Source organism: Kryptolebias marmoratus, linkage group LG21, assembly GCF_001649575.2.
Source record: "Kryptolebias marmoratus isolate JLee-2015 linkage group LG21, ASM164957v2, whole genome shotgun sequence".
Taxonomy (NCBI): domain Eukaryota; kingdom Metazoa; phylum Chordata; class Actinopteri; order Cyprinodontiformes; family Rivulidae; genus Kryptolebias; species Kryptolebias marmoratus.
In genome coordinates, this window is record NC_051450.1 from 16,521,853 (window position 1) to 16,536,260 (window position 14,408).

A 14,408-nucleotide genomic window follows, 5' to 3' on the forward strand; every position below is an offset into this window, starting at 1 on the left:
ATCATAAACCCTTAAAGAAAATTATTTGAAAGTGAAAATCGCTAAAGTCCTGAAGAGAAAGATGTGCATTAAAAACAACCTTATGGCTGCATTAGTCCTGTTCTGTCTGACGGAGGCGAATACGTTAATAACTGCAGTCTGATGATCGTTTTAATGATTTTCCTGTAAGTTTAGACACATACCGCGGCCCGCTCATGACAAACAAGTGTTTCTATTAAACGTGGTGAGACTATATTGTGGAGCACAATTTCTCTTTAGTCGTTTCCATCAGGCTTTCTGTCTCTCTCTAGTGGTGACGGTTAGAAACTAACTTAAAGGGCTGGTTTACATCTTTTTGGAGCGGCGTTCTGTGGAACGACCTCAACGTAGAGAAACATGGCTGAATCCTGACTGGATTGGCGAGCTAACGGCCGGGCTGTGTTCAGAAAGATGTCTACAACAGGTAAGATATTAGACCTTCATAACCCTTCTACAGACCCCACTTTAAAAGATCTGAGCTATTGCTTCAAGGTTTCCAGAGCATGTTTGATCCTTTTACACTGAAAAATCGAGCAACCAGACACATTTTTGATCATGGTAAAAACACAAGTGTGTGGCAGAAAAAGTCTGTTCGCTGTGTAAAGTGGTTCATTTAAATTTATCCGCATGAAAACCAAATCCCAAGTTTTCTTTAGGCATGATATAAAGTTCAAACTGTCGTGACAAACTCCAAAAATTCAAACTAAATGGACTTGAGTGAGAATATTTTATAAACAAAAGAATAATGAAACCAATCTGATCACTCTTTCCACCAATGTGACAAAAATCTTCACTTTCTTGATAAATTTTCCAGTTTAACCAAGAGTTTGAGACGATGACGACCTCAGGAAAATCCAGGAATGTTTGTCAGCGCCACACTTTTTTTTTTTTTCTTAGTCACAATCCATCCAAATGATGCAAAAGATAAGTGAAGGCCTTCTCAGATAAAATATGTGAGGCTCAGCAGCAGCATCAGTGGCTCCAGGGCTTCCAGATGGGGTTGGCTGCTTCCTTCGCCGTCCTACCAGCACCGCGGCTGGGGGGGGGGAGTGGCGGGCAGGCCACAGGATCGCCCTGAGGCGCCTCATGTATGAACCGCTAAAGAAAGCCGAATTTAGCCTCATGTTTGGTTCCCCCTCTTACTAAAAGCAACATGAAGATCAAAGTATAAAAAGGAGTTTGCGTTACAGAAAAATAAAAAAATCTGAATCACTAAAAATGAGCAATGTTAATTTAGATTTTTTTCTTTAAGTTTATCATTATTTGCATCAACAGTATGGAAATCTACAGTTTTAGGGTCTGCACATATTATATTACATCTGCTGACAGCTGAAGTCTGTACACAAGAAGTTACATTTTTGAGGACTTTGTCAGTGATTCTCTCAACATTACAGCTGTGATAAGTGACGATCAAAGCGTAATTACATTTCTGTAATTAACAATCTTCAAGTATTTCTTTACAATATGAGCTGAAATGGCAAATACTGAAAAGAAACAACATGCAACACAGACCAACTGTGAAATGGACAAATAAAGAGGATATGGTAATACTGCTGTCAGTTTCAGCTAATACTGTTTTTTGCCAAAAAACAATATTTTTACATGGTGTTGTTGACCTATGATGAATGCATTAAATGCAAATATTATTGCTTTTTAAAAAACAGACACCTTCAGTTTAAACTACACTATGCAATTCCTCAGTATGAGCTCAAATGTGACATCTCAAAGAATAAAAGATAAATTAATCCTGGAGCGTAAAGCTCCAAGAAAAACTCCCTCAAAGCTGTAGCTGCAACAACCTCTTGTCATAATTTGAATTTAATATGAAAATAGAAACAAAAATCCTTCATATCAGGTTGAGAGTTTAGGGTCTGAGGCACCATTTACAAAAAACACATCCCTAACTCTTCTACTACCTACATATAATGTGTGTGTGTGTGTGTGTGTGTGCACCAACAGGATCTGTGCTTTAAAGTCACGACTGGCTGACCTGAAGCTGGAAATGAACAAAAGTGATCCGAATACTGCAAAAATTTCAGCGCAAATTCAGGTAACACTGGGAGATATCTGACAAGCTGGCAGCTAACAGCTCTTCCTTCAGCGTGCACGCTTGTAGTTTTACTAAAATTACAGAATGTTGATGTGAGATAGAGGCTAAAAACAGAGGTAGCCAAAACTCTGTGCAGTTAACACAAAGAGCCAGTCGTGAAGCCAACATTTGATTTTTTTTTTTTCCTGCATTATCATAATCACAAAAGCCCTGATTTTTGACGGAAGAAACTAAAGACATGAGCTGCGTTTTTAGATCACAACTCATTCTGATGAATGTGAGCCAGCGGCTGAGTGAGCCGCGATCTCTTATTTCTAATAAACTGACCTCCTTCAGTGAGCTAACAATCTGCAAGGAAAGCACAAAGATTATGCATGCTCGGAGCTAAGAAATCATTTGAACGAATGATGAATAAATATTTAGAATAATGTCCAAAAAAGGCACAAAAAAATAATCACGGATGCAGGCATCAGGCATGATTGGCAAAAAACAACTGAAGGATTGTAAAGGAGACATAGTTAGGAATTAAAAGATGAAGTAGTAAAAGGACATTGATTGAGAATAGATGCAAGAAAACCAAAATCATGCACAAAAAATTACAAAACTCCCAAGTTTCAACGTACACAAAACCAGCCTCGGAACAGCTAAACGTACCTGCCAAATCTCAACTCAGTCGACGTAGCAACGCTCATTTTCAGAAAGCTATTTGGTTCTGTTTGACATATAGTCCTTTGGCTATATTTTTAAATACATATGCAGTTAGTCTATAGTTGTGCACATATAGCCAGTAGTGAGAGTTGTAGCTTAATATTTACACGTTTAAGTTATTGCATGTTCCACTGGGCAGTCCCGCACTAGTTGCACACACGTGGCCGTGCTCTGTGTGCTTCAGAGAGGGGATTCTAAACTAGTGATGCAGGCTTTAGTCCTGGACTACGCTGAGATATACTAAGGCTGCAGCTGGATGGTTAGCTCGAGGGAGCAGAGAGGGAGAAACGCAGGAAGCTGTCACCAGTAGAAAGAGCGTGACAGGAAGTTGGCGGCCGTGCTGAGCCAGCCCATGCCATCTGTGATGGACCCCACGCGTGTGACAGCTTTGTCCTGCTCGTTGGACGGACTCTCGTCCTCGGGCAGGTAGTCTGGGATGTCTGTGTTCTCCTCTACCAGGACTGCTGCGTCCTCCTGGAATGGTACCATCAGCTGGATAAAAAGAGGAGGAAAAAAAAAAAAAAAAACCACAGCGGAGAATAAACAGCTTTATTAAACAAAAACATAAACATATGCAATTTGTCAAAATACTATTTGTTTTGTAGGAAAAAAAAAAAAATCAGTAAAGCCAAATATTCTTAACTAAACTTGCAGCACATGATTGAGCCTGCTCTGACCCCTACTGGTCACTTGATGTACTGCAACTAATAGCACAATTATAAAATCTGTAACTAGCTCTGGTTTTACCTCTGCTTCAACTAGTCAATAGTGTGAGGCAGAGATGAGACAAGCTAACTGTGTCAGTGAGAATAAGTCTCACCTGCAGGCAGTGGGGCTACACTCCCTGCATATAAATACACACAACATGTGGTACACTGACCTACAATCTGACCTTATCTGAGGGAAAATTAGTTTTATGTACAGAACTTTGAGGTAACCGCTGTGACTTCAGTCATCCTTACCTCTCCGCCATCCTCTGTTTTCACCACCTGCTGAGCCATCATTACTTTTGTTGAGTTAATAGCTGTTCCCAATGCCTGTAAGAAGAGATGTTTTTATTTTAATTAACCAAACTTTGTTATCTACTTATCCAGATATATGTCAAAAAGCAGCTCTGTTTTCTTGTCTATATACTGAAAATAAACAAGAGTTTTTTTCCACATCAAGGCAGATACCTCAGCTTTAAGGTCGGAACGAATCCTGACAACACATCGCTTCACAGCCATCTGGAAGGTGAAACTGATCACTCCTCGAATCTTTAACAAGGCCTCCTCACACAGGCTCCTCCGAGTCTGACGACAAGAAGGAAGCAGGTGAAGGACACGAGCGGGCACGTAAACGAGTTCACGAGTGAATGCATCTTCAAGGCAAACCGTATTCTTTACAATCTTTTTAAAAAGGTGTACGTGAAATATAAAACATTCAAATGCAACCCACACAACAGTCTTCAGAAAAAAACCAGTTTCTGTTTCTGTATTTTCCAGCTGCTGCGGTGTTGTGTGTCTCTGCAGCCCACCGGGGGCTGTCTGTCTGCTGTAATATAATCTGGCTAGGTGCAGGCTTCCTGCAGAGCAACATTCAGGTTCAATCTCTGCATCCTGCTGTTCAATGGCTGGCATTTACAACCTGAACCCTCTGCCTTCCTCTCAGATGCCAGACAGACACCCTAAGATGCTTTGGCAGCACTGTGATTATGACAGCAGCAAACACAGTGATCTAAGGGGAGATTTTTGCACACCAACAGACACCCTGTGTCTGTCTGAGCAAGACAGATTTGCACCAATATGTTGTGCAACGTCCTGAATGCACCCGATGAACACTTACAGAATTGTCCAGCCCGTCGATGTGGAGCACGACAGTTTTGGCCCTCTTGTTGTTGGATCCCAGGAAGAAGTGGGCTTTACGACGGCAGGAGGCAGCGGCCGCCTCGGCCTGCTCCGCTTCTTCTTTACCGGCTGACTGCAAAATCTCGTAGATCTCAGAGGCCAGCAGCTTGGTCTCCCCAGGCGATGTACTCCTTTAGGTTGAGAGAAAACAACAGAGGATGAGACATAAAAACTAATAAATCTTACCGAACAAAAAAACAATGTGGTTAATGTCCTCATTATAAGACCTCAGTGCCATTTGTTTACATTGTTTACATCTGTAATGATGCTGCAGCTGAATGAATTTAAATAAGAACAAAATTATGTGAATTTATAAATGCTAATGTGGCTTTACATGTAAAAGAACTGTATATCTGTTTTTTTAAGTCCCTTGTGCAACTATCTACTGTAAGCAAAGATTAAAGTTAAAGTGAATTCATCTTCTTGTGTGTTTCAGTCGGATTACAGTCCTTTCTGCAAAATAAGCCACAAAATTTCAGAGGGTAGCAGCTTCTCCAGAGGAAACCACAGGAGGTCAGTAGCAACAGCAATACAAGAAGTGATATTTTATGAGAAATACTATGAAAGTCCTGCCGGTTATATAGCTTTTTCTGCCACAAAGTCATCAGTTCTTCTGTGATAACCACACAGACACTGGCTGTCTGATACAGATGTCCAAAACACTTCAGCCTTGTAGCAAACCAAATATTAGATTTAGGTGATTTGTCTGACTGTTCTGCTGTTCTACAGGCATCTACAGAATTAACATCATGGTAGGGAATCCTCAAAACAATACGACAGAAGTGACCATAATCACATTAAAACATAAATCAAGTTATGTGCAGTGCTTGTAAGATTAATTAAATACGTTAATATATGCTAACATCAGTTAAAATGAGAAATATTTATGTCTACAGCACGCACAAACATCATTTCAAGTTACTGCCACCCTTTATGTGTTCAGCTTTAATCCCACTCAGCCCGACGAACAAATGAAAAAGGACATCATCCTGTCATAAAACGTTGCAGTCAGACAAACATGGAAAACAAAAGACAAATAAAAAACAAAAGCCAGGTTAAGGTTTTATGAAAACAAAATGCAGTATAAGCACACGTTTCAGCAGAGCCTTACTTCTGCATGACATTCTGCAAACTCAGCATCATGCCCAGCTCGCCCTTCAGCTTCTCCCTGTTGGCTCGACATTCTGCCAGGTAGCGAACGGCCTGCGAGGAAAAGGGCAACAGTTATCTGTCGCGCACTGAAGGCTCACAAAAGATTTGTAGTTTTAAAGCAGAAAGTCCCTTTAAGAGTGCTCGCTCGTGTGCACCAGCAGACATATTACGTAAGCACCACAGAATACACAAAAAGCCACTTGGATGTGCGGTCATTGTACACCTTTAAGACTTTTTCAGACTCAGATTTCCTGATTTTTTGGTCAATTTTGACACCAAAGATGCAAATATTTACTGTAAACGTCCAGCAGAATGTACGCTAAAGATGGATATTGGGAAATAATGCTTCTGAAACAAAGAAAAAAATAGTAATAACTTAATTTAGTAATGACTTCATGGTCTTAAATACATGGTTTAAGTGTTTTTAATACAACATGAGGTTTGTTTTGTGAAACACTGTTTTAATTCAGGATAAAATAAGTAAATAAGTGCATATTAGGGGGCTAGGATAACTTGTAGTTTACAGTATGCAACATATGACAGATGAAACATAAACAAAAACTATGACTATAGTACTGTGCAAATGTTTTGAGTCATCCCTCATTTCTTTATATTTTTCTTCCAACAAGCAAGATGAGGGCAAAAGTTTTATTTAACAAGCTTTCTTGGCATAATCAGGCAGAAAGTATGCAGTTTCCTGTATGCACCAGGCAACCTTGGTGCAATATATCGGAAATAAATAAACACAGCTCACCAATAGTGCAGAGTAGACGACCTGCGGGTTAGGGTGGTCGAAGAAAAGGATGAGACCCGGCAGACAGCCCTGGTCCTCGACTATGGCTCTTCGGTTCAAGGGGTCTGCAGCGAGGTCTCGCAGCTGGTTCACCACAGTCAGTGCATCCAGCTCCGCACTCATGGTGCCTCTAGAGTTGACGACACGCGCATCAAACCACCTTATTCTGTCTGCTGAAGAGACAAAGACGGGATCAAACCAGGGAGCCTGCTAACAATTACTACGATAACTTCAGTCAAATTTAAGCAATTTTAAAGCATTTTAAGGTAAATTTTGGAGTTTTTATTGTTTTTATTTTGATTGAAAGCTTTTTCTACAACCCTCATTACACACAACTCACTTGGACAAATCTTTGACTCTAGTTCCCTTTATTTGTTGAAATAAATCAGTTTAATCCCTGTATCATTATTAGATTAGATTGGATGGCTTTAAAGGGACCACAACATTTATACATCGGAGAACTTTAATCCTTGAATCCATATATATATAACCAGCAGCTATTTTGCTTTAAATGATGTATTTTTTAGACATTATAAACAGATGTGTAAAAAAGTAAAACTCCAGGAAGCTGTACTAACCTTGGATAATTTTAAAAAGCCCAGATATGCAATATGCAAAAGTATAAAAACATGCTGTTTACCCTTTTATCATCAAAAATCACATGAACACTGATTGTGAAATAATTCAGTCCCTTCATAAACTGACTAAAATTAGTATATATATTACTTTTTAAGAGACTGGTGCATAGGAATTATAGGAAACTGAATGCTATTACAGATAATTAAGAGTTAACAACGACTACTATTTATTTATCAGTTTAGTTTCTTTCAATTCATTGCCTTAAAACATCTTAAATTGTTAAGAGTTTCATCACCAATCAGTGAACATGTGGCACTTCACCATCTGATTGGTTAAACATTGATTACGTTGACACACAATAAACCGCAGCTGTCAAATGGTGGCATAGAGAGCATGTTTTAAATATATATAGTTTACATCAGTACTCTTACAGCTTTACTAATCAAATAAAACTTAAATGCTCATTTGAGCCAAAACGACCCTCAACCTAACCTCAAATCACGCCCTGAAGTACACAGCCGATTCCGTAGCTAGCTAGCTAAGCTAAAAAAAAAAAAGTGCTAGCTTTACTTTAAGGCATACCTTAGAGTCAGTTTTCATGGAAACTCCGAGATAAATCCAGATCACTTCAGTCACAGCGGGTATAAAACAAGCTGTTATGTTCGGACACGACTTTAAACCGGCGTAATGAAACAATTTCCCCAACACTAGGCCCGTGTCCCTATTATTCCCTGCGCTCCGTTAGCTAGCAGCTGTGCACACTGTTTTGGGTTTTGTGGCACACACCAATGGGTGCAGCTGCTTTTTCGTCAAGGACATTCCCGTAGTTTGCCGGATTCTCGGGCATTCCGTGTGACAGTTCCCACCGGCGTACGCGGGGAAGGTAAACAAGCACCCACGTCTTCCCGAGCTATGATTGGGCATGGCAGTTTGATTGATTGTCACATTAACAAATAAGCAGAGAGTTTTGGTCAGCAGGTGAACGTTAGTTGGTGGGTTGTTATGTCAATCAAAACTAACGTCCAATAGGTTTGTTTTATGTTAACAACGCCCCGCTTGTAATTCCTATAATCCAATTGGCTCAAAAATATTCCAAAGTTCTCCCCACTCTTATGTGTTGTCGGCGTTGAGAAGGTGGCTAAACTCTGGAAAGGTTGACAGCCAAGGTTCGTTCAGTAAGTTTCAGTCTCAGGCTGCAGCCGAAATTTGCCTTTGAATATAAGGTTAACAACGCTGTTGGATGTGGCAGGTAATTGTAAAGCGTGTCGGAGGTAAATCTAAACAGAGCTGAATGTTAGCCGCTATCAGTTAGCATCGGTTAGCCCGCTAACCTGCTAAAGTTTATAAAGTCGAGTTCAGTTTTAGTTGAACGAAACTTGTTTTAAATATGATTCCAGCTGCTGTTAATCAGTTTATTTTTGATCAATTCCGAGCGGCTAACTCTACCTAACAAACGCTGTAATAAGTTAATATAATTAATCTCATGGTGAAGGATAAACATGGATAAAGTTTCAGAAGAATAAGATGCGCACTTCATTTTGGTGCAAACCTGCGGTTTTAAAGCAGCAAAACAAACACAAAGTTTTGTTAAATTATTAACACCAGCAGCTACAAAACTAAACTAAATACTTGTTGAAGTTGTGCCTCGCTTCAAGATGGATTAAGAAGTCATATTTACATTTTAGTACAACTAATATTTACCATAATAATAATATTAAATCCCTTTTTATGCCTGAATATTTGCCAACACAACCCAAGACTGAGAGATTAGAAGAACATAGCTCCTTGAGTGTATTGTTTTGTATTGATTCAGTCTAATTTATTTCCTCTTTTTATTTTTTTTCAGGGTTTTATTTGGTGATCATGCTGAAATGGGTGGATCTTCTGATCAGTCTTTGTGAAACTCATCGACAGAAATGAGTAAAGCGCACGTACCGATTCAGATGGACCTGGTAGGTTGCGATCTGCAGTTTGACTGAAATTTGTTTTGGTTTTTGTTTTAACGTACCTACAAATTCTTCGTTTTGCAGGCTTTTGGTTCAGCAAAACCCTACGGTTCCTCAAGAAGTATTGTCAGGAGAATAGCTGCCAACCTTCCCATTAAACCGTGTCCCAGGGTTCATTTTCAGGTGAACGAAGGTTTCACATCAGTTTATTTAGTTAAAACAGAACTTTGCAGCTTTGGAAGAACGTCTGCTTTCCGTGTTGTGGTTATTCTATTTGTCCCTGCCTCCTCCGATGTGTTCCTGTTCCTGTTTGTGTCTCCAAATGTCAAAGTAGATGGCACACCGTCTTCAGCATTTGTTGACCTCTACTTGTTTGTTTTCATTTCCGAACTATAAACAGAGTGAATGAAGTCATACCAGCATTTATGTCCTTCCACAGAGTGCCGGCTGTTCACTGGATTTTAGTTTCAACTTTTAAAAGATTTCACTCACTGGTATTTGATTAAACCAAAAAAAAAAGCTTTTTCCTAACTTTTCTGCCTTCAACACTGTGCTCTTTCTCCTCTTTTTTTTCTTCTGTCTCCAGCTGCCCTCCCTTCCTTTGAGGAATGCAGTTTTTCTGCTTTAGGTCAGTTTGGTCAGCAACCTTGAACAACCTTAAGCTGATTAAAGACCCTCTAAGCTTCCCGAACCTTTAGTTATTGATCCATAGATCCTCCTTACGCTGTCTCTATCTTAGCTGTCCTGTTTTGTTTTTTTTATCAATGACTCTTTGTTATAACCCTTTTCCCCCAAAATATTAACACTTTATTGCATTTGGACATTATTTAAACCCTGTATTCAATTAAAAAGACAACGTATTATATAAATAAATATATATGCTTGTTGAAAAGTTTGATACTGAACAGGTGGTTCATAATATTAGGGTTTTGTTGCAACAGTAGATCAAATGTAGTTTTGTCAGCCAAATGTTTTTCTGTCCGTGTTTAACATTAGATCTTACCTGCTCAGTAAATCGGACTGTCCTTTCTGAAGCTCTCTGTTTTTATATGTTCTCAATCAGTGACTGCTCTGAACTGCAGGCTGGAAACTTTGACTCCTAAGTCAAGGTGTTTTAAGTCGTGCAGAACTTGATTTGGTTGTTCCTTCCTGGAACAAAAACAACAGGTATTCTCTGAAAATTGTTATCTGGCAGCATTTTGTCCAGCCCCATCCAATGTGAAGTAATGCTCTCAGAGCCAATACAAATGCTGAGTTTTGATAAATTTCCCTGCTAAGTCAGAAGAAAACCTGGTCGTTTTAGCCTGTAGCTTTTGTAACCGTTCATTGGCGTTGCCATCATCAAATTACAATTCGCCCGCGTTTTTTTCTTTTGGTTTTATTTTTAATTTTAACATCCAGTATGTTGACTTTTTGTCAGTAAAACTACAGGTTTAAATAATGTCCAACTATTGCGGTGTAGTTTTATTTGCATTTGATAGTGACCTGGCGTTTTTAAAAACATGCTTGAAGTTGATAAGATGTGATGCATGCTTGTGTCCCCCTCCCCAAAAAACAAATCTTAAACAGTTTTTTTTTGTTGTTTTTTTACATCTCTGGCAGCTTTTCCCGTACAACGAGGATGCTGGTGTCCTCATCGGCACCAGGAAGAAAACCAGCCTGGTAGCCTCACTTGCTGATATCGCCTGGATTGACAGGGATGAAGAGGATGATGATGATTACCTTGGCAGACCCCAGTGAGAGCAGCACAATGATCCAGAAGAAAACCTTTTCTAGACCAGAAGGTTTAAGAATTGATGTGCTCATGTGAAAAGTGTTCAGAAATATGTGATCTAGTTGTATTTATGGCCTCGTTGGAACAGGTCGGGGATCCCGCCGGGGTTCGTTTTTCGAGCCCAAAGGCCTCATCCTCGGAGAAAACCCCTCACGCGTCAGAGGTCACTACCCAGCCTGCACCAGGGCGCTTCGGACCCGCAGGGGGCATCGGCCACGAACGATGAGGCGATCCAGAAGATCAGCGCTTTGGAGACTGAACTCGCCAAACTCAGAGCTCAGATAGCTCAGATCGTCTTGGCTCAGGAAAAGACTGCACAGTCAGGTTTCTGGATTTATTCCCCACAGCAGAAATTAACTGGGAATTCTGTTCAGTTTCGCTGTAATTCTGTAACTTCTCCACAAGGTGGCAGCAGAATCTTACATGTTACACAGCTTTCAACTCGTCTTTTCTTTTCTTTGTTTCCTTCAGCTGCTACTACAGGGGCACCACCCCCTCCACCTTCTGGTACTCTTCCTCCTTGTCCTCCTCCCCCACCCCCTCCACCTCTACCACCACCAGGACTACAGCGGACATTTTCAGCCATCGATTTGATAAAAGAGCGCAGAGGAAGGAAGACAAATGGTCCGATAGCGCTAGACTCAAAGGCGACAGAAATCCCCAGCATGCTTGAAATCTTAAAGGACATCAACAAAGTTAAGCTGCGGTCTGTAAAAAGGTGCGTCTGAACTTCAGTGCTCGATCAGTCACAGTAAAATTGATGTTTTGTTGTCAATTGTGACCCCATTTACCGTTTATTGAATTGACAGTGCAGCTCAGTCTGACGCCTTCAGTTCACAGGATTCTGAGTGAACTGAAAGCATCAACTCTTGTAATATTATTACTATTATTAATGCTTTCATCGCCTTGTTCCATTTTCCTAGTCGGTCAGTGGAAGACGAGGCCCAGGCGAAGTCGCAGGGGCCAGCAGACGCTGCAGCGCTCATCGCTGAAGCCCTGAAGCGCAAGTTCGCTCATCGCTATCGACGAGGCAGCGGACAGGAAGACAAGGAAGACTTCCAACTTCCTGTCCCCGAGGTCAAACCTCAAACTGAAGCCCCTCTGGTGAGCAACGTGCTTTTAAGCTTGTCGTCTGATTTATATCTGGAGAGCTGTGTGTTGACGTGGATAAAGGCTTGAAATTCTGTTTTGAATTAATTCAACTTTTTTTGCGTTTTCTGTCCAGCTCTGTTTTTAAAATCTTACGTTTTTGTATTTTACCCCCACAGTTTGGGCAGCACATGTTGAAACAGACTGGAAAGAGGAAGTTTCTGTGATCAGGTGAAGCTGAGCTGCTGATCCAAGCGTTCTCTGGACTCTTTAAAGCGCCTTGTTCATCTTTTCAGCTTCTGCCCTGATTTATTCTGGCTAGCCCAAATATCAGTCATCCGATTCTTCCTGACCGTATTTTGCACTTTTATGTCAGCCTTAGGCTTTACAAACATCATTTTCTGTTGTGAACGTCCAACACCAACAGATTAATAACTTTATTTTTAGTTATTCTTTAGACATTAAGTTAATTTTATTGCACATAGAATGGGTGATCAATTGTGCGCCCTTATTTCTGAGGGGTGGGTAAAAGCCAGAAAGCTCATAAAGTGTGGAAGAAAGGAGCAATTTCTGACTTGTTGAATTTCGCACAGTATTGTTTAAATAGATACACAAATTAAGGACTAATTTATGTTTGGGAGCTGGCTATTTATAAAACTGTAACTTCTGTTTTTAGCAGTGAATTATGTTTTAGATCTTTCCGTCGATTCTTAAGAGTCACATCTGTTCAAGGTTTGTTACAGCTGCTCCTTCTGGATGTGTTGCAGATTTTAAGTATTTTTCTGATGTTTTATTTGCCTTTAAGAGCCAAAGACATTCCACTCTTCGCCCTGCTACATTTTGCTTTTTGCAAGACTTCCCTGTTTTTATTTCTCTATTTAAATTAAGAAAACCTTAAACTCTAAGTTCATGGGTCTCAGTGAAGAATGAAGGTGAAGTGAAGTTTTATCAGTTCCTACCTCTGTGTTCAGGAGTCTCCTTTTGTCCTAAAAAACAAGTCCTAATTAAGATTTCATAAGTAATTTGCACATTCTGATGCCAACATTTGTGACAAAGTAGAGCTTTGCTGTTTTAATCAACACTAATACCTTTTTTTTTTTAATAAGGGAAGAACTGGATGTGTCAGTTTTTAATTTACGGTTCAAGATTTTGAACAGGAAATGTCTGAAGTTTCTAAGCTTGTAATAAAAGTTGAATTCTCCTGACTTCTTTGTTTTTATTAACTCGTTTAAAGCTCTCGTGGTCCAATGAGAACGTCTTGAAATTTGCCAAATTTGGGACCATAATGAACATTTTTAATCTGATTTGACATTTTATAGATAGGTGGTGAGTAATAAAGAGTCTGAATCCCATAAAAATCAGCAAAATATTTTATAAATCAATCAATCAATAATTGAACTGTAAGAAAACAATCATTGGGTTAATGTTTGCTCTCAACCTAATTTAAGATGGCTGACCTTTAGTAAAACATAAAAATGGCTGAAACTCAGCCAGTTTTAGAGATACAGAGCTAAAATTTGATGTGGTAGTAGCTGAGAGTCACGTTTAATCCATATTTCAAGCTAACAGATTATGAGATGTAGCATAAAGGTTGGACCAAAATGGCTGAAAGGCTGCGGGTGATACGCGTTTTTTTATTAAACATTTCTGGAGAGATTAAATGACCCTAACAAGTATCCGACTCCATGCTTGTGAAATTCAACAACAGGTTTTATTATTCAAATTGTAACTGCAACAGGCATGTATCAAAAAGGTCAATACAGCAAAGCCTTTACAAAATCTGGCTCGACACCGAAGTCTTCCCAAAAAATGGCTGTCGCAACAAATTGTAAACAGTTTCAACAGTCTTACAGCACTTACAGCAAAAATACGTATCAGCTAAAGTAAGAAAAGCACCTGTTATCGTTCAAAATGTTCCAACACAAACACAATGTGTGCCACTGTACAGAATCCGAAACAAACCCAACACAAAGAAATGGAATGTTCAAAATTCACTCGACTGTTCCGTTTCCGTACAAAAAAAAAAAAAAAGACAGCTGGAGTTGTTCCTCACCAAAATAAACAAACCAAAAAGGCAAAAGGGATTGGACAGTGCATTCAAAGACGAGCACACCATGCACTTGATGGGAACAGGAGTCAGTTTGGTCACTTAGCATAGTTTGTGCATAGTTGTAAGGCATCAGTCGAGCAGTCCGTTAGGTTTCATGTGGCTGTGAGAGACATTCTGCTTAGAGGGAGCCTCTTTCTGCTTATCCGAGCAACTTCGCACCGTCTGCAGTCACCTCCTCTCCCTCTTAAAACAAACAAACAAAGAAAAAAACCCAAATAAAAAAGGAAAATTCTTGCAAAACCCTGAGCGAGTCGAGTTGCATGGAGTGAAGTTCCATTCCAGGTGAGACTGACCACTCTCCAG

At 39.9% G+C, this 14,408-nt stretch overlaps 2 protein-coding genes across 8 annotated transcripts; one reads left to right on the forward strand and one right to left on the reverse strand.

Moving 5' to 3' along the window:
* Positions 1–867: 867 nt before the first annotated feature.
* On the reverse strand, positions 868–8,059 carry armc1 (armadillo repeat containing 1). Of its 2 annotated transcripts, none has more exons than XM_017406315.3 (7): positions 7,769–8,057; positions 6,569–6,780; positions 5,774–5,865; positions 4,601–4,793; positions 3,952–4,068; positions 3,739–3,813; positions 868–3,268 (listed from the first exon to the last, which is right to left on the reverse strand). In XM_017406315.3, the coding sequence occupies exons 2-7, from the start codon at positions 6,728–6,730 to the stop codon at positions 3,077–3,079; spliced, it is 831 nt and encodes a 276-aa protein (XP_017261804.1). In that variant the 5' UTR covers positions 6,731–6,780; positions 7,769–8,057; the 3' UTR covers positions 868–3,076. The 2 variants fall into 2 exon arrangements, with proteins under 2 accessions (XP_017261804.1, XP_017261805.1); XM_017406316.3 differs by having other exon boundaries at positions 3,077–3,268; positions 6,569–6,777; positions 7,769–8,059.
* A 211-nt stretch (positions 8,060–8,270) lies between these two features.
* On the forward strand, positions 8,271–13,200 carry mtfr1 (mitochondrial fission regulator 1). Of its 6 annotated transcripts, none has more exons than XM_017406381.3 (8): positions 8,271–8,352; positions 9,033–9,138; positions 9,217–9,315; positions 10,735–10,868; positions 10,995–11,230; positions 11,378–11,624; positions 11,830–12,010; positions 12,175–13,200. In XM_017406381.3, the coding sequence occupies exons 2-8, from the start codon at positions 9,103–9,105 to the stop codon at positions 12,220–12,222; spliced, it is 981 nt and encodes a 326-aa protein (XP_017261870.1). In that variant the 5' UTR covers positions 8,271–8,352; positions 9,033–9,102; the 3' UTR covers positions 12,223–13,200. The 6 variants fall into 6 exon arrangements, with proteins under 6 accessions (XP_017261870.1, XP_037829253.1, XP_017261869.1 ...); XM_017406380.3 differs by having other exon boundaries at positions 8,278–8,361; XM_017406382.3 differs by having other exon boundaries at positions 8,284–8,435.
* Positions 13,201–14,408: the final 1,208 nt, after the last annotated feature.

What these genes read in the sequence shown, in the direction of transcription:
- armc1 (XM_017406315.3), bottom strand. Translation starts at nt 6,730, where the DNA reads ATGAGTGCGGAGCTGGATGCACTGACTGTGGTGAACCAGCTGCGAGAC. An exon ending in TCGTCTACTCTGCACTATTG is followed by an intron (nt 5,866 to 6,568) that starts GTGAGCTGTGTT and finishes TTTTCCTCGCAG; the next exon opens with GCCGTTCGCTACCTGGCAGA. An exon ending in GTTCCGACCTTAAAGCTGAG is followed by an intron (nt 3,814 to 3,951) that starts GTATCTGCCTTG and finishes CTCTTCTTACAG; the next exon opens with GCATTGGGAACAGCTATTAA.
- mtfr1 (XM_017406381.3), top strand. Translation starts at nt 9,103, where the DNA reads ATGAGTAAAGCGCACGTACCGATTCAGATGGACCTG. An exon ending in GATTACCTTGGCAGACCCCA is followed by an intron (nt 10,869 to 10,994) that starts GTGAGAGCAGCA and finishes TCGTTGGAACAG; the next exon opens with GTCGGGGATCCCGCCGGGGT. An exon ending in GGAAAAGACTGCACAGTCAG is followed by an intron (nt 11,231 to 11,377) that starts GTTTCTGGATTT and finishes TGTTTCCTTCAG; the next exon opens with CTGCTACTACAGGGGCACCA.